The sequence below is a fragment of the Oncorhynchus kisutch genome, unplaced genomic scaffold, assembly GCF_002021735.2.
Source record: "Oncorhynchus kisutch isolate 150728-3 unplaced genomic scaffold, Okis_V2 scaffold1292, whole genome shotgun sequence".
Lineage (NCBI taxonomy): Eukaryota > Metazoa > Chordata > Actinopteri > Salmoniformes > Salmonidae > Oncorhynchus > Oncorhynchus kisutch.
In genome coordinates this window covers 12356-31263 of record NW_022263237.1, presented here as the reverse complement: position 1 = coordinate 31263, position 18908 = coordinate 12356, and the positions used below count along the sequence as shown (strand labels likewise).

Below are 18908 nucleotides of genomic sequence, written 5' to 3'. Positions count from 1 at the left end.
CCCTTCAACATGTAGTCAACCACAGCAGCAAGCCCCTTCAACATGTAGTCAACCACAGCAGCAAGCCCCTTCAACATGTAGTCAACCACAGCAGCAAGCCCCTTCAACATGTAGTCAACCACAGCAGCAATCCCCTTCAACATGTAGTCAACCACAGCAGCTATCTACTTCAACATGTAGTCAACCACAGCAGCAAGCCCCTTAACATGTAGTCAACCACAGCAGCAAGCCCCTTAACATGTAGTCAACCACAGCAGCTATCTACTTCAACATGTAGTCAACCACAGCAGCTATCTACTTCAACATGTAGTCAACCACAGCAGCATGCCCCTTCAACATGTAGTCAACCACAGCAGCTATCTACTTCAGCATGTAGTCAACCACAGCAGCTATCTACTTCAGCATGTAGTCAACCACAGCAGCTATCTACTTCAGCATGTAGCCAACCACAGCAGCTATGTACTTCAGCATGTAGTCAACCACAGCAGCTATCTACTTCAGCATGTAGTCAACCACAGCAGCTATCTACTTCAGCATGTAGTCAACCACAGCAGCTATCTACTTCAGCATGTAGTCAACCACAGCAGCAAGCCCCTTCAACATGTAGTCAACCACAGCAGCAAGCCCCTTCAACATGTAGTCAACCACAGCAGCAATCCCCTTCAACATGTAGTCAACCACAGCAGCTATCTACTTCAACATGTAGTCAACCACAGCAGCAAGCCCCTTAACATGTAGTCAACCACAGCAGCAAGCCCCTTCAACATGTTGTCAACCACAGCGACCCCCTTTAACAGTACAGTCGTGGCCAAAAGTTGCGAATGACACAAATATAAATTTCCACAAAGCCTGCTGTCTATTTTTGTCAGATGTTACTATGGAATACTGAAGTATAATTACAAGCATATCATAAGTGTCAAAGGCTTTTACTGACAATTACATAAAGTTGATGCAAAGAGTCAATATTTGCAGTGTTGACCCTTCTTTTTCAAGACCTATGCAATCCGACCTGGCATGCTGTCAATTAACTTCTTGGCCACATCCTGACTGATGGCAGCCCATTCTTGCATAATCAATGCTTGGAGTTTGTCAGAATTTGTGGGGTTTTGTTTGTCCACCCACCTCTTGAGGATTGACCAGGATTTCTCAATGAGATTCAGGTCTGGGGAGTTTCCTGGCCACGGACCCAAAATATCGATGTTTTGTTCCCCGAGTTATCACTTTTTCCTTATGGCAAGGTGCTCCATCATGCTGGAAAAGGCATTGTTCATCACCAAACTGTTCCTGGATGGTTGGGAGAAGTTGTACCATTCTTTATTCATGGCTGTGTTCTGAGGCAAAATTGTGAGTGAGCCCACTCCCTTGGCTGAGAAGCAACCCCACACATGAATGGTCTCAGGATGCTTTACTGTTGGCATGACACAGGACTGATGGTAGCGTTCACCTTGTCTTCTCCGGACAAGCTTTTTTCCGGATGCCCCAAACAATCAGAAAGGGGATTCATCAGAGAAAATGACTTTACCCCAGTCCTCAGCAGTCCAATCCCTGTACCTTTTGCAGAATATCAGTCGGTCCCTGATGTTTTTTTCCTGGAGAGAAGTGGCTTCTTTGCTGCCCTTCTTGACACCAGGCCATCCTCCAAAAGTCTTCGCTTCACTGTGCGTACAGATGCACTTATACCTGCCTGCTGCCATTCCTGAGCAAGCTCAGTACTGGTGGTGCGCCGATCCCGCAGCTGAATCAACTTTAGGAGACGGTCCTGGCGCTTGCTGGACTTTCTTGGGCGTCCTGAAGCCTTCTTCACAACAATTGAACCGCTCTCCTTGAAGTTCTTGATTATCCGATAAATGGTTGATTTAGGTGCAATCTTACTGGCAGCAATATCCTTGTCTGTTAAAGCCTTTTTTATGCAAAGCAATGATGACGGCACGTGTTTCCTTGCAGGTAACCGTGGATGACAGAGGAAGAACCAAGCACCACCCTTCTTTTGAAGCTTCAAGTCTGTTATTCAAACTCAATCAGCATGACAGAGTGATCTCCAGCCTTGTCCTCGTCAACACTCACACCTGTGTTAACGAGAGAATCACTGACATGATGTCAGCTAGTCCTTTTGTGGCAGGGCTGAAATACAGTGGAAATGTTTTTTGGGGATTCAGTTAATTGCAATTCATCTGATCACTCTTCATAACATTCTGGAGTATATGCAAATTGCCATCATACAAACTGAGGCAGCAGACTTTGTGAAAATTTATATTAGTGTCATTCTCAAAACTTTTGGCCACGACTGTATGTGTTTACTCTAAGCTGACTATAGGGGTCAAAGGTGAGTTTCCAGTTTATTCCCTCTCCATAATAACATTTACAGGAAATCAGGGATCCATTTTGCCCACATCTGCACACTTCTCCCTTGGCTCAACGCCCCCTCTCACTCTAAAGGGGTTTTCTCTCTTGCGCTCACTACAGGAGGAACGTAACCCTTTTCCTATCAAAACAATCTTTGGGATTCTCTCTCTCAGTTCATGGGGCTTTATTGGCATGGGAAACGTGTTAACATTGCCAAAGCAAGTGAAATAGATAATAAACTAAATCTCTTTCTTTCATTACCAGTCATGTCTGCGTTCTCTCCTCTCCTCATAATACCCCCAGAGGAAAACATTAGTCAATAATGCAGGTCAAAGGGTGCTTCCTGGACTGGTTCCATCTTACTTCACCACCCACACACCACTAGTCCTCAGACCACCTTTCTCAGGATGTTCTTCCCTTCTTGTGATTAGAGGACAAACATCTGATACTGATCTAAACTCAAGCAAAGACTTTTGGTGCTGTGATATTCAGTACAATAACCATGATGAATACTCATCCACAGAACCAACACAAAATGCAGGACTTTCCCTGTTTGGAACCATTCATTGGTCCCTAGGTGCAAACCCTGCCTACCTGGCGAGCTAAATCAAGTGTACCTATATATTACAGCCCTAGGAGGCCATGGTAGATTGGCAGAGAGTTATTTCAGCCATCGGAGAGGCTGTTCGTAACAGTGATGAAACAGCCAATAAGGAGCAGTCAACAAAGAAGCAACAGCAGCACAGCAGAAAAAGCTGGAAATTGAAGGGTTTCTATTTTTATGCTGCACGTTTATGGACTCCAGATTTGGAATGTCACACCTACCAGTTGCCTGTGTCTCCCTCGGACCAGACTACACAGACAGCATGAACACAACCACCTTATAGGAGCTCCACTCACAATAACACCACCATACTGCCTCACAGGGGCTTCACAATAACACCACCATACTGCCTCACAGGGGCTTCACAATAACACCACCATACTGCCTCACAGGGGCTTCACAATAACACCACCATACTGCCTCACAGGAGCTTCACAATAACACCACCATACTGCCTCACAGGGGCTTCACAATAACACCACCATACTGCCTCACAGGAGCTTCACAATAACACCACCATACTGCCTCACAGGAGCTTCACAATGACACCACCATACTGCCTCACAGGAGATTCACAATGACACCACCATACTGCCTCACAGGAGATTCCCAATAACACCACCATACTGCCTCATAGGGGCCTCACAATAACACCACCACACTGCCTCATAGGGGCCTCACAATAACACCACCACACTGCGTAATAGGGGCCTCACAATAACACCACCACACTGCCTAATAGGGGCCTCACAATAACACCACCACACTGCCTCACAATAACACCACCACACTGCCTCACAATAACACCACCATACTGCCTCATAGGGGCCTCACAATAATACCACCACACTGCCTCATAGGGGCCTCACAATAACACCACCACACTGCCTCATAGGGGCCTCACAATAACACCACCATACTGCCTCATAGGGGCCTCACAATAACACCACCACACTGCCTCATAGGGGCCTCACAATAACACCACCATACTGCCTCATAGGGGCCTCACAATAACACCACCACACTGCCTCATAGGGGCCTCACAATAATACCACCATACTGCCTCATAGGGGCCTCACAATAACACCACCATACCGACTCACAATAACACCACCACACTGCCTCATAGGGGCCTCACAATAACACCACCAAATGTATCTAATATTCTGAATTCTGTTTTTGTAACTTTACTTTCATCATCAGTACAGAAAGGGTTCATAGTGGATGGAGTTACTATGGCATCACCCGGGTCTGTTCATTATAACAAATTATACTTCAGAACGGGGTACGAGGTCATCAGGTCAACGCCAAGTCTGACATCACACTTAAAAGGGCACAACAACACTTTTGAACCCCATATTCATTACCACAACACACCGGTACAGTATGTGCTGGAGATAACGAATGAGATTAAAAAGTGGTGAAGTGGCCCTTTAAACTTCCCCCACAATAAACTAAGACCTCTCTAAGACCTCTCCCACGAGGCAACAGGAATAAGTCAAGGCTACTTAGACCTTTAATGAGAGAGGTAGGCCTACATATAGGAAGCCTTCAAGCCCCCACAATGTCAACATTGCATCATCTGTATTCATACACTCATTACCTCACTCATACCTCCCTGACCCTTCAAGTTGAAACGGTCCCATCCTTTGAGGCTTTTCTGGTGCTTTTCTGGTGGTTTGAGAAAAGGCACAACGGAAGCCGAAATAACATTCACTTCATTGCCCTTTTCATCTTTAAAACTGCATGGGCTGAAGGTTTGGCATGTCTGAATCATGAGTCATAGTTCCTACTGACAGCTCCTAGCCACCGTAGGATGACAGGTACTTTTCCAGAAAAATATACAATTATGACACATGACTTAGGAAAAAGCACCACAGAATGATCTTCTTTTATCTCAAGGCTTTGCTAACCATGGCTGTGTCACAAGTGACACCCTACTATGTTAATTTGTGCACTACTTTTGAGCTGGGCCCACAGGGCTCGTCAAAACTAGTGCACTTCATAGGGAATTAGGGTGCCATTTGGGACGCACGCCAACCCATCACACCACAGCATAGTTCCACCATTAGTCACTGTGCTTCAAAGTTCCAACTACTGCTGGGACGATAAACCAACAATGATCAACACCAACCACTTCTCGTGGGTATTTCACTAATATCGTTCATTAACATAAATAACCTACAACGTAGGGCCTTGCTAGAGAAATGTGAAGTTTGAAATAAAATCAGTTGGCTAATATGGGTGATTGTTAATGGGACAATTGATGGCTACAACCATCAAACTAGTAGTAGTAGTTTAAAGGGATACTTCGGGGTTGTACCTAGTATCTAGTATATTGTATCTAGTATATTGTATCTAGTATATTGTATCTAGTTCCCCAGAGTCAGATGAATCTGTGGATACCATTTTAATGCCTCTGTGTCCAATATGAAATAAGTTAGAGGTAGGTTTGCAAGAAAATGCAGATACCCATAGACTTCCAGTCATTGCGCTAACACCAGTTAGCAACTTCCATCAACCTACACGCAGAGACATAACAATGGTATCCAGCATCCACCTGACTCTGGGGAAGTAGATTAAGGATCTCATTGCCAAAATCTCAAAGTCTACTGTGAAAGAGTCATTTAAAAAAGCAGTGGTTCACATTCATGTTTTAATGTATCTTTCAATGTAGCATTATCCTATTCATTCAGTCAATTTAGGGCTGGGTGGGATACAGTATTTTACTATACACACCGGGAATGAAGCACGGACCGGTTTGAGTGTCTTGACCTTCTATAACAGTATGTTTGGTTTGTTAAACATGATAAGCAACTCCTATGCGTATACTGTGTGTTTTTATAGTTTACTCCATTTGTTACTAGAGTCACAGTGGGGAAATTATAGTAAAAAGTGCAGAATTGGATGAAAATGCTAAAAAGTATTTTTGTTTGGAGTATAAATGGAGAAAGCCATTGAAATCACGTATAATGTATGTGTTGTCACCCTAGTGTCATGAATTACTCATGAAGCATATTTATTGTATTATTCAAAAACCTAAAATAGCTTCAAATACTGTCAAAAATACTGTGATGTGATATTTTGGCCATATCGCCCAGCCCTAAGTCAATTTAAAGCGATATAAATGTGTCCATATCACTCATCTCTAGTTCAAGCCCCAAAAAGCTCAAGGCTAGGTCAGGTTAGACAGAGGAAAGGAAGGCTATCTATCACTCTGGTTTTGAATGATCCATCTTTACGGAATAACTTTACTGCATGTTTACACAGGACACAGCTGAAGGATGGACCAGCAACTATGAAACACAACCACTACTTTACTGCATGTTTACACAGGACACAGCTGAAGGATGGACCAGCAACTATGAAACACAACCACTACTTTACTGCATGTTTACACAGGACACAGCTGAAGGATGGACCAGCAACTATGAAACACAACCACTACTTTACTGCATGTTTACACAGGACACAGCTGAAGGATGGACCAGCAACTATAAAACACAACCACTACTTTACTGCATGTTTACACAGGACACAGCTGAAGGATGGACCAGCAACTATGAAACACAACCACTACTTTACTGCATGTTTACACAGGACACAGCTGAAGGATGGACCAGCAACTATGAAACACAACCACTACTTTACTGCATGTTTACACAGGACACAGCTGAAGGATGGACCAGCAACTATGAAACACAACCACTACTTTACTGCATGTTTACACAGGACACAGCTGAAGGATGGACCAGCAACTATGAAACACAACCACTACTTTACTGTATGTTTACACAGGACACAGCTGAAGGATGGACCAGCAACTATGAAACACAACCACTACTTTACTGCATGTTTACACAGGACACAGCTGAAGGATGGACCAGCAACTATAAAACACAACCACTACTTTACTGCATGTTTACACAGGACACAGCTGAAGGATGGACCAGCAACTATGAAACACAACCACTACTTTACTGCATGTTTACACAGGACACAGCTGAAGGATGGACCAGCAACTATGAAACACAACCACTACTTTACTGCATGTTTACACAGGACACAGCTGAAGGATGGACCAGCAACTATGAAACACAACCACTACTTTACTGCATTCTTAACACCGGAGTCGACCCTGTAAAAACATCACTTCCAGGAATATCTGAAATGAAAACCAAGGGAGTACCACATCATACATAGTTCAGTTTCACAATTCACTGCTATGTCAACCTCTGTCTGCTTCCATTAAGTCCTTCATAAGATCCTGACGTAATGGTTAGAGTACACTCAACTTGGCTGGCTGGCTAGCTGGCTGGCTGACTGGCTGGCTGACTGGCTGGGTGAGCCCATTCTTACTGCTGGGCCTCAGCTGGGATCCTCATCATTACTCTGACCTATATTCCCAGTCAGACATCCAGACAGCACAGCAGCAAGAGCTCATGAGAAACCATCTGTACTGGTACTGTCACTGTTGCTTTGCAGAGTTAGGCTGCACTTTGTCTGAGTAAAAGGTGACTATTCACATGTCAAATAAGACAGCTTGTGTATCTAAAGTGTCTTGAAATGGTGCGAACACTGAAAACAAATGCAACTGACATTCTACAACACAAATGATTCTGATCAAAGCAAAGGATCAACCCCTGAACTTTAAAAAACAACTTTCTCTACATTCTCTCTCAGCAGAGAGCAGTTGTGAAATACTGTCCACAGACAGAGAGAGCGCACAGAGGTGAAATGAACAAGCATTAGAGACTAATGCATATGTCAGACATAGAATTAGATTGACTTACTCTCTATAGGTCTGACGACGGGAGTCTCGCTGACCGGAGGCTGTGTCCTCTCGCTCCTGGGCTCCACCAGGCTGGGCAGGGGGCCACTGGGCACTGGGGGGTGGCTGTTGTTCTCCACCACCCTGACCGGAGGTGGTGCTGCCATTTCTGGCTGTCGGAAGACAGGCATCTCAGGTCTCCTGGAAGTAAAGCCCTCCACAGGGCTGACCATGGTGGGGTCGGTCCTCCTCTGAGGGGGGTCAGGGATCCGGGTGGCTGAGGGAGCCTGGGAGTCCCCCCTCCTGGGTGCCCCGGGGGGCTCGTGGGGCCGAGAGAGGGAGATCTCTGCCCGTCTGTGTGCCGAGCTGGAGCTGGTGGAGCTCTCTGGGACGGCTCCGGCTCGAGAACCAAGGCTCTGGGCCTCAGGCCTCTTCAGGCCGAAGCGGGCGATACCCGGGCTGGGCGAGCTGTCAATCTGCTTGGATGACACCTCAATAGAGATCTCGGTCCGGCGGGTGGAGGCTGTATCCAGGGCACGGCCCCCTACCACTCCCCCGGACAGCTCCATGCGTCTCAGGCTGGTTTTGGGGGAGCAAGGGTTGGAGTCAGAAGGCGAGGTTCTGGAGGGGTTGTCAGAGTTGCGGGCTTCGTGGAAGCTTCGCTGGCTGGAGGTGGAGGAGCGGAGGTTGGTCCTACGGGACAGAGGGGAGGGGTTGATGGAGATGTCAGACTCCTCCACCTCAAACGACCTCTTTAGTGCTGGAAAAGAGAAGACATGTTGTGGTCAGTCAACAGATCAACACAGAGGAATTGTGTTGCCTTGTACATTAATTAAGTAATATAATGAATGGATTAATAAACATCAATATATGCATCAGTATATATCACAATTTCATAATTTAGCTGAGTAGCCTACTGCTATAGCCTAACTAGGCTACCAAAATACAAGAGGGGAAAGCGTTTCAGATTTGGAATAATCTCTTGGAGAAGATTGTAGGCCTACAATTTGATTTCTAACGTGTTTGGGGAACACCATTCAAAAATCAAGTTGATAACTATGTCACAATAAACAAAAACCCTACGGAATCCCGATGTAACTAAAATATTAACAGGGAAAGTCCGTTCATTACCTGATTTAATACGCTTCACATATTTTTTCATCATTGCGATGTAGTTATTTCGCATTCCCTCAATGAAAACGTGAATGACTCACAACAAACCGATGCGCACAAACTGATCAAACACAACCAGAGCGCGCGCTACTGTGGTGTATACATTACCTCTTACGACGGAAACCGTTTACAAGTTAAGAACCAAATGGAAGCAAACGGAACGAAACATGGCGGGACCTACCTGAATATGTCCAATAGAAACTCTAGTTTTTGTTGCAAAACTTTTGGAGTAAACGGTTTCTGTTGTTAAATATATCAAAACATTTTACAACAGAATCGGCGTAATGAATACACCCCTGCGCTCGCCCTGCCCATAAATTATGATGAATTAGCATGTACCCTATAAAAAAATACTCAAATTCTGTTCAATACTGCCCATTGAATAAAAACGCGGTTCTATCAACGAATAACATAGATAAGCAGCAACAGGTTGGCTAATGGTGTTACCTTTATATATACCTCTATGGGTGTTACCTTTATATATACCTCTATGGGTGTGACCTTTATATATACCTCTATGGGTGTGACCTTTATATATACCATCTATGGGTGTTACCTTTATATATACCTCTATGGGTGTGACCTTTATATATACCATCTATGGGTGTGACCTTTATATATACCATCTATGGGTGTGACCTTTATATATACCATCTATGGGTGTTACCTTTATATATACCTCAATGGGTGTTACCTTTATATATACCTCTATGGGTGTGACCTTTATATATACCTCTATGGGTGTTACCTTTATATATACCTCTATGGGTGTTACCTTTATATATACCTCTATGGGTGTTACCTTTATATATACCTCTATGGGTGTTACCTTTATATATACCTCTATGGGTGTGACCTTTATATATACCTCTATGGGTGTTACCTTTATATATACCTCTATGGGTGTTACCTTTATATATACCTCTATGGGTGTGACCTTTATATATACCTCTATGGGTGTGACCTTTATATATACCTCTATGGGTGTGACCTTTATAAATACCATCTATGGGTGTTACCTTTATATATACCTCTATGGGTGTTACCTTTATACATACCATCTATGGGTGTTACCTTTATATATACCATCTATGGGTGTGACCTTTATATGTACCATCTATGGGTGTGACCTTTATATATACCATCTATGGGTGTGACCTTTATAAATACCATCTATGGGTGTTACCTTTATATATACCTCTATGGGTGTGACCTTTATAAATACCATCTATGGGTGTTACCTTTATATATACCATCTATGGGTGTGACCTTTATATATACCATCTATGGGTGTGACCTTTATAAATACCATCTATGGGTGTTACCTTTATATATACCATCTATGGGTGTGACCTTTATATATACATCTATGGGTGTTACCTTTATATATACCTCTATGGGTGTTACCTTTATATATACCATCTATGGGTGTTACCTTTATATATACCATCTATGGGTGTGACCTTTATATGTACCATCTATGGGTGTGACCTTTATATATACCATCTATGGGTGTGACCTTTATAAATACCATCTATGGGTGTTACCTTTATATATACCTCTATGGGTGTGACCTTTATAAATACCATCTATGGGTGTTACCTTTATATATACCATCTATGGGTGTGACCTTTATATATACCATCTATGGGTGTGACCTTTATAAATACCATCTATGGGTGTTACCTTTATATATACCATCTATGGGTGTGACCTTTATATATACATCTATGGGTGTTACCTTTATATATACCTCTATGGGTGTTACCTTTATATATACCTCTATGGGTGTTACCTTTATATATACCTCTATGGGTGTTACCTTTATAAATACCATCTATGGGTGTTACCTTTATATATACCATCTATGGGTGTGACCTTTATATATACCATCTATGGGTGTGACCTTTATAAATACCATCTATGGGTGTTACCTTTATATATACCATCTATGGGTGTGACCTTTATATATACATCTATGGGTGTTACCTTTATATATACCTCTATGGGTGTTACCTTTATATATACCTCTATGGGTGTTACCTTTATATATACCTCTATGGGTGTTACCTTTATAAATACCATCTATGGGTGTTACCTTTATATATACCTCTATTTCTGTGACATGTGTCATTTGTTGATCACGTGACCCACTTACATTTAAAGTAAAACCCAAGCTGATTATAATATATCTTTAGTAATTTCTTTAGTAATCTCTTTAGTAATGAAGTTTCTACAATAGAAGGACCAATATTAGTCTAGCCCAGCTCACTAGAAATAGCATTCTACACACTCTTCAGCATTTTTCTTTTCTAGTGAAATATCTTCACTCTTCAAATAAATGAAGCATCATCACACACCCAACCACCCCCATTTGCACACAGACACACACACACACACACACACACACACACACACACACACACACACACACACACACACACACACACACACACACACACACACACACACATACGCACGCACACACAAGCACACACACACACACACACACACACACACACACACACACACACACACACACACACACACACACACACACACACACACACACACACACACACACACACACACACACACACACACACACACACACACACACACACACACACACACACACAAGCACACAGACACACACACACACACACACACACACACACACACACACACACACACACACACACACACACACACACACACACACACACACACACACACACACACAAGCACACAGACACACACACACACACACACACACACACACACACAAGCACACAGACACACACACACACAGGGCTTTTGCCCAGACAGTTTTATGCTATAATCTTCATAAAGTTATCCTTGAAAGCTAGCTATAGTTACAGCATTCTTATGCTATTTAAGTGTCAGCCATGTCAAATTCAATGTATTATTCCATTAGCAAACATTGAGTTCTGCATATCACCAGGATGCCTTAACTAACCAAGGTAGACAGGGGAGTTGACAGAGGACTGGCAGATCTGGAACCAGGCTAGTAGTGCAATGAGTCCCAGGTAAAAAGATTTGGGACCTGGGGCTTATTGTTTCCAGTTGTTGTTGTTGTTGTTATGTTTCCGTTGGGTTTCTAAGTTGGCCTAACAGCCTTACAGTCAGGGTTAGGTAGGTTACTTTCTAAATGTAATCCGTTGCAGTTACTAGTTACCTGTCCAAAAGTGGAATCAGTAACGTAACTTTTGGATTACCTAAACTCAGTAATGTAATCTGATTACATTACTTTTAGATTACTTTCAGATTACTTTCACCTTAAAATGCATTAGAAGAAGACAAACATGTACGTTACCAATTGAACGACATCTATTGCAGGATAAATCAATGTTAAAGTTTACATAGCTGACCATATATGGATGTAAAATGTTACTTTATGGGTTGGTTCTGTAGGCTTCTTCTAACCCATCGCTTTCTACTACATATAATAACAATACGATTAAATGATATCCTTACATTAAAAACCAAAGTCTATCAGTTTAGATTAGCCACATTGCTTTACCTGAGCATAACCCCAACACTAAGGACATATTAGCCAGCTCTACTCTGTTGTTTATGATTTTGTTGTAATGAAGGACTGATTGGGCTCATTGATTCGAGTTGAATAATAAATGCTGCGCTTGTGGAATGGCATGCATTGATCAATAATAATAAGTGATATCTGTGTCACCGTAGACTAAACCGCTGCTGTCATCCTTACCTCCAAGCGTTTATTAAAGTTGGATAATCTTTGGATGCCGACAGCAGTCACATCATTGGAAGAGATATCTTGGACTGTAGCCTACAAAAGCCTATTTCTGCTCTTTTCCCGCGATGCATCAAACACATTTGGTGTGTCATCATAGTGGTCTCTGACATCATTAGTGGTCTCTGACTTGTGGTCAGACTCGCTCAGGTGGAACAAACTTACATTTGTGCCTTTTTTCAATGCTGATTTGAATATCATTGTGAAAACAGAGAAGTGTCAAAGATTTTCTTTCTGAATTTAAAAGTAATCCTCAAAGTAATCATCTAGTTTTTCAAAAGTATCTGTAATCTGATTACAATATTTTTGCTGGTAACGTAACAGATTACAGTTACCGTTTTTGTAATCCCTTACATGTAACGGATTACATGTAATGACTTACTCCCCAACCCTGCGTAACGTATGGGGTTCCATTGGTTCCGTGTCAGTTTGGAGGTTGCGACACCTGGCTAACCTCTGCTCTTCCAGACTAAGGCCCTGGAGCTTCCAAATAAACAACCCAGCCAGCATCTTCCCCGCTCAGAAGGCCCCGAGCCAGGGAGCAGCATGGGGGTAATAGACCCCCTTATGGAGCACACTATTTCCACACACTTGGTTCTTTTCATCAGGTTTTTGTGTCATATTACTGAATAAAAGCCATGCTGGCTACAGTTTAGGCAGGGCTACCTCAAGATTTAAAGATGTGTGAGTAGATACATGACAAATGCTGTGCTATTGATGGTGTTTTACACAGAATTCTGGGTGTAATAGCTGATCTTGGCAACAGTTCAGAAATAGTTTAGTTTCACTGAGGAAAGAGACCAAAATCAGGAGTAACATTTTTCAGGATGCATTATGGATATTTCTGTGATATAAAAATGGTGTTTCTGCTTAAACAAGGATGAGTCTCACTGGCCTAATGCTCCTCTAAACTCCCTCGAACCTGCTGTACAGATACAGGAAATCTCAGCTGGTTGACGGTTATCGACAGATTGGCATTCCAGGTCTGTCAGCACTCCGGGCCCTCTAGGTACTTTGGACCCATGGTCTCGGACAATGGCTGGCTTTATCCCAGCGCTCCCTGGCTAATAGTGGTCCGCCCTGGGTATGCCAACGAGGTGAGGCCAGGTGACTGATGTCCAACTGTTACAAACAGGGATTAGGTTTCCTCCCTGAGACAGGAAGAGGGATCTGGCCCACTGTCAGCAGAACCGTGTTTACATTTACATTTGACATTTTGGTCATTTAGCAGACGCTCTTATCCAGTGCATTAATTCAACCAAGACAACCACATCACAATCACTGTAAGTAAAACTCCCCTCAAGCTATCAGCAAAATCAATGCTAGTTAGTATTTGTTCATTGGGGCACAGCGTTAGAATATTTTTTTGCCATGGGGAACAAATATGAGCGCTTCATATTGGACAAGTCTAGGTAGTCCCTCAATGTTTCAATAGGTTTTCTACCATTTGGTGATTAATGAACTCAACCCAAGATAGTGGCCTGATGATGAGTGTGATAGAGAGTGCTGTGTTGTTAAGGCTGTATCTCAATACTATAAAATGGCCTCAGTCTCTCCATCTGTTTTCTGCCATCTGCACTAACATTAAAGAACTGGTCTTTTGAAAGTGAGTTCCTGGAAAGAATCCCCCATACCAGTTTGGGAAGCCAATAAGATGTTCAATCACATAGTAGTACACCTGGAATCCGGAGGAGTGGGGATAACTAACCCGGTGCACCACATGAATAACAGCTTCCAGCCTATATTCACCTGGAATCCGGAGGAGTGGGGATAACTAACCCGGTGCACCACATGAATAACAGCTTCCAGCCTATATTCACATGGAATCCGGAGGAGTGGGGATAACTAACCCGGTGCACCACATGAATAACAGCTTCCAGCCTATATTCATATGGAATCCGGAGGAGTGGGGATAACTAACCCGGTGCACCACATGAATAACAGCTTCCAGCCTATATTCATATGGAATCCGGAGGAGTGGGGATAACTAACCCGGTGCACCACATGAATAACAGCTTCCAGCCTATATTCATATGGAATCCGGAGGAGTGGGGATAACTAACCCGGTGCACCACATGAATAACAGCTTCCAGCCTATATTCATATGGAATCCGGAGGAGTGGGGATAACTAACCCGGTGCACCACATGAATAACAGCTTCCAGCCTATATTCATATGGAATCCGGAGGAGTGGGGATAACTAACCCGGTGCACCACATGAATAACAGCTTCCAGCCTATATTCATATGGAATCCGGAGGAGTGGGGATAACTAACCCGGTGCACCACATGAATAACAGCTTCCAGCCTATATTCATATGGAATCCGGAGGAGTGGGGATAACTAACCCGGTGCACCACATGAATAACAGCTTCCAGCCTATATTCATATGGAATCCGGAGGAGTGGGGATAACTAACCCGGTGCACCACATGAATAACAGCTTCCAGCCTATATTCATATGGAATCCGGAGGAGTGGGGATAACTAACCCGGTGCACCACATGAATAACAGCTTCCAGCCTATATTCATATGGAATCCGGAGGAGTGGGGATAACTAACCCGGTGCACCACATGAATAACAGCTTCCAGCCTATATTCATATGGAATCCGGAGGAGTGGGGATAACTAACCCGGTGCACCACATGAATAACAGCTTCCAGCCTATATTCATATGGAATCCGGAGGAGTGGGGATAACTAACCCGGTGCACCACATGAATAACAGCTTCCAGCCTATATTCATATGGAATCCGGAGGAGTGGGGATAACTAACCCGGTGCACCACATGAATAACAGCTTCCAGCCTATATTCATATGGAATCCGGAGGAGTGGGGATAACTAACCCGGTGCACCACATGAATAACAGCTTCCAGCCTATATTCATATGGAATCCGGAGGAGTGGGGATAACTAACCCGGTGCACCACATGAATAACAGCTTCCAGCCTATATTCATATGGAATCCGGAGGAGTGGGGATAACTAACCCGGTGCACCACATGAATAACAGCTTCCAGCCTATATTCATATGGAATCCGGAGGAGTGGGGATAACTAACCCGGTGCACCACATGAATAACAGCTTCCAGCCTATATTCATATGGAATCCGGAGGAGTGGGGATAACTAACCCGGTGCACCACATGAATAACAGCTTCCAGCCTGTATTCATATGGAATCCGGAGGAGTGGGGATAACTAACCCGGTGCACCACATGAATAACAGCTTCCAGCCTGTATTCATATGGAATCCGGAGGAGTGGGGATAACTAACCCGGTGCACCACATGAATAACAGCTTCCAGCCTGTATTCATATGGAATCCGGAGGAGTGGGGATAACTAACCCGGTGCACCACATGAATAACAGCTTCCAGCCTATATTCATATGGAATCCGGAGGAGTGGGGATAACTAACCCGGTGCACCACATGAATAACAGCTTCCAGCCTATATTCATATGGAATCCGGAGGAGTGGGGATAACTAACCCGGTGCACCACATGAATAACAGCTTCCAGCCTATATTCATATGGAATCCGGAGGAGTGGGGATAACTAACCCGGTGCACCACATGAATAACAGCTTCCAGCCTATATTCATATGGAATCCGGAGGAGTGGGGATAACTAACCCGGTGCACCACATGAATAACAGCTTCCAGCCTATATTCATATGGAATCCGGAGGAGTGGGGATAACTAACCCGGTGCACCACATGAATAACAGCTTCCAGCCTATATTCATATGGAATCCGGAGGAGTGGGGATAACTAACCCGGTGCACCACATGAATAACAGCTTCCAGCCTATATTCATATGGAATCCGGAGGAGTGGGGATAACTAACCCGGTGCACCACATGAATAACAGCTTCCAGCCTATATTCATATGGAATCCGGAGGAGTGGGGATAACTAACCCGGTGCACCACATGAATAACAGCTTCCAGCCTATATTCATATGGAATCCGGAGGAGTGGGGATAACTAACCCGGTGCAACACATGAATAACAGCTTCCAGCCTATATTCATATGGAATCCGGAGGAGTGGGGATAACTAACCCGGTGCACCACATGAATAACAGCTTCCAGCCTATATTCATATGGAATCCGGAGGAGTGGGGATAACTAACCCGGTGCACCACATGAATAACAGCTTCCAGCCTATATTCATATGGAATCCGGAGGAGTGGGGATAACTAACCCGGTGCACCACATGAATAACAGCTTCCAGCCTATATTCATATGGAATCCGGAGGAGTGGGGATAACTAACCCGGTGCACCACATGAATAACAGCTTCCAGCCTATATTCATATGGAATCCGGAGGAGTGGGGATAACTAACCCGGTGCACCACATGAATAACAGCTTCCAGCCTATATTCATATGGAATCCGGAGGAGTGGGGATAACTAACCCGGTGCACCACATGAATAACAGCTTCCAGCCTATATTCATATGGAATCCGGAGGAGTGGGGATAACTAACCCGGTGCACCACATGAATAACAGCTTCCAGCCTATATTCATATGGAATCCGGAGGAGTGGGGATAACTAACCCGGTGCACCACATGAATAACAGCTTCCAGCCTATATTCATATGGAATCCGGAGGAGTGGGGATAACTAACCCGGTGCACCACATGAATAACAGCTTCCAGCCTATATTCATATGGAATCCGGAGGAGTGGGGATAACTAACCCGGTGCACCACATGAATAACAGCTTCCAGCCTATATTCATATGGAATCCGGAGGAGTGGGGATAACTAACCCGGTGCACCACATGAATAACAGCTTCCAGCCTATATTCATATGGAATCCGGAGGAGTGGGGATAACTAACCCGGTGCACCACATGAATAACAGCTTCCAGCCTATATTCATATGGAATCCGGAGGAGTGGGGATAACTAACCCGGTGCACCACATGAATAACAGCTTCCAGCCTATATTCATATGGAATCCGGAGGAGTGGGGATAACTAACCCGGTGCACCACATGAATAACAGCTTCCAGCCTATATTCATATGGAATCCGGAGGAGTGGGGATAACTAACCCGGTGCACCACATGAATAACAGCTTCCAGCCTATATTCATATGGAATCCGGAGGAGTGGGGATAACTAACCCGGTGCACCACATGAATAACAGCTTCCAGCCTATATTCATATGGAATCCGGAGGAGTGGGGATAACTAACCCGGTGCACCACATGAATAACAGCTTCCAGCCTATATTCATATGGAATCCGGAGGAGTGGGGATAACTAACCCGGTGCACCACATGAATAACAGCTTCCAGCCTATATTCATATGGAATCCGGAGGAGTGGGGATAACTAACCCGGTGCACCACATGAATAACAGCTTCCAGCCTATATTCATATGGAATCCGGAGGAGTGGGGATAACTAACCCGGTGCACCACATGAATAACAGCTTCCAGCCTATATTCATATGGAATCCGGAGGAGTGGGGATAACTAACCCGGTGCACCACATGAATAACAGCTTCCAGCCTATATTCATATGGAATCCGGAGGAGTGGGGATAACTAACCCGGTGCACCACATGAATAACAGCTTCCAGCCTATATTCATATGGAATCCGGAGGAGTGGGGATAACTAACCCGGTGCACCACATGAATAACAGCTTCCAGCCTATATTCATATGGAATCCGGAGGAGTGGGGATAACTAACCCAGTGCAACACATGAATAACAGCTTCCAGCCTATATTCATATGGAATCCGGAGGAGTGGGGATAACTAACCCGGTGCACCACATGAATAACAGCTTCCAGCCTATATTCATATGGAATCCGGAGGAGTGGGGATAACTAACCCGGTGCACCACATGAATAACAGCTTCCAGCCTATATTCATATGGAATCCGGAGGAGTGGGGATAACTAACCCGGTGCACCACATGAATAACAGCTTCCAGCCTGTATTCATATGGAATCCGGAGGAGTGGGGATAACTAACCCGGTGCACCACATGAATAACAGCTTCCAGCCTATATTCATATGGAATCCGGAGGAGTGGGGATAACTAACCCGGTGCACCACATGAATAACAGCTTCCAGCCTGTATTCATATGGAATCCGGAGGAGTGGGGATAACTAACCCGGTGCACCACATGAATAACAGCTTCCAGCCTATATTCATATGGAATCCGGAGGAGTGGGGATAACTAACCCGGTGCACCACATGAATAACAGCTTCCAGCCTATATTCATATGGAATC

The 18908-nt window shown here is 44.1% G+C and overlaps 1 protein-coding gene across 1 annotated transcript in view; it reads right to left on the bottom strand.

Moving 5' to 3' along the window:
* LOC116365827 (septin-9-like) overlaps positions 1-18908 on the bottom strand; it is a gene marked incomplete at its 5' end in the record, with an annotated part of 62463 nt that overhangs the window by 31497 nt on the left and 12058 nt on the right. Inside the window, one exon of the mRNA XM_031818203.1 lies at positions 7741-8478. Within this exon, the coding sequence (XP_031674063.1) occupies positions 7741-8478 (738 nt within the window). The remainder of the gene's footprint in view (positions 1-7740; positions 8479-18908) is intronic.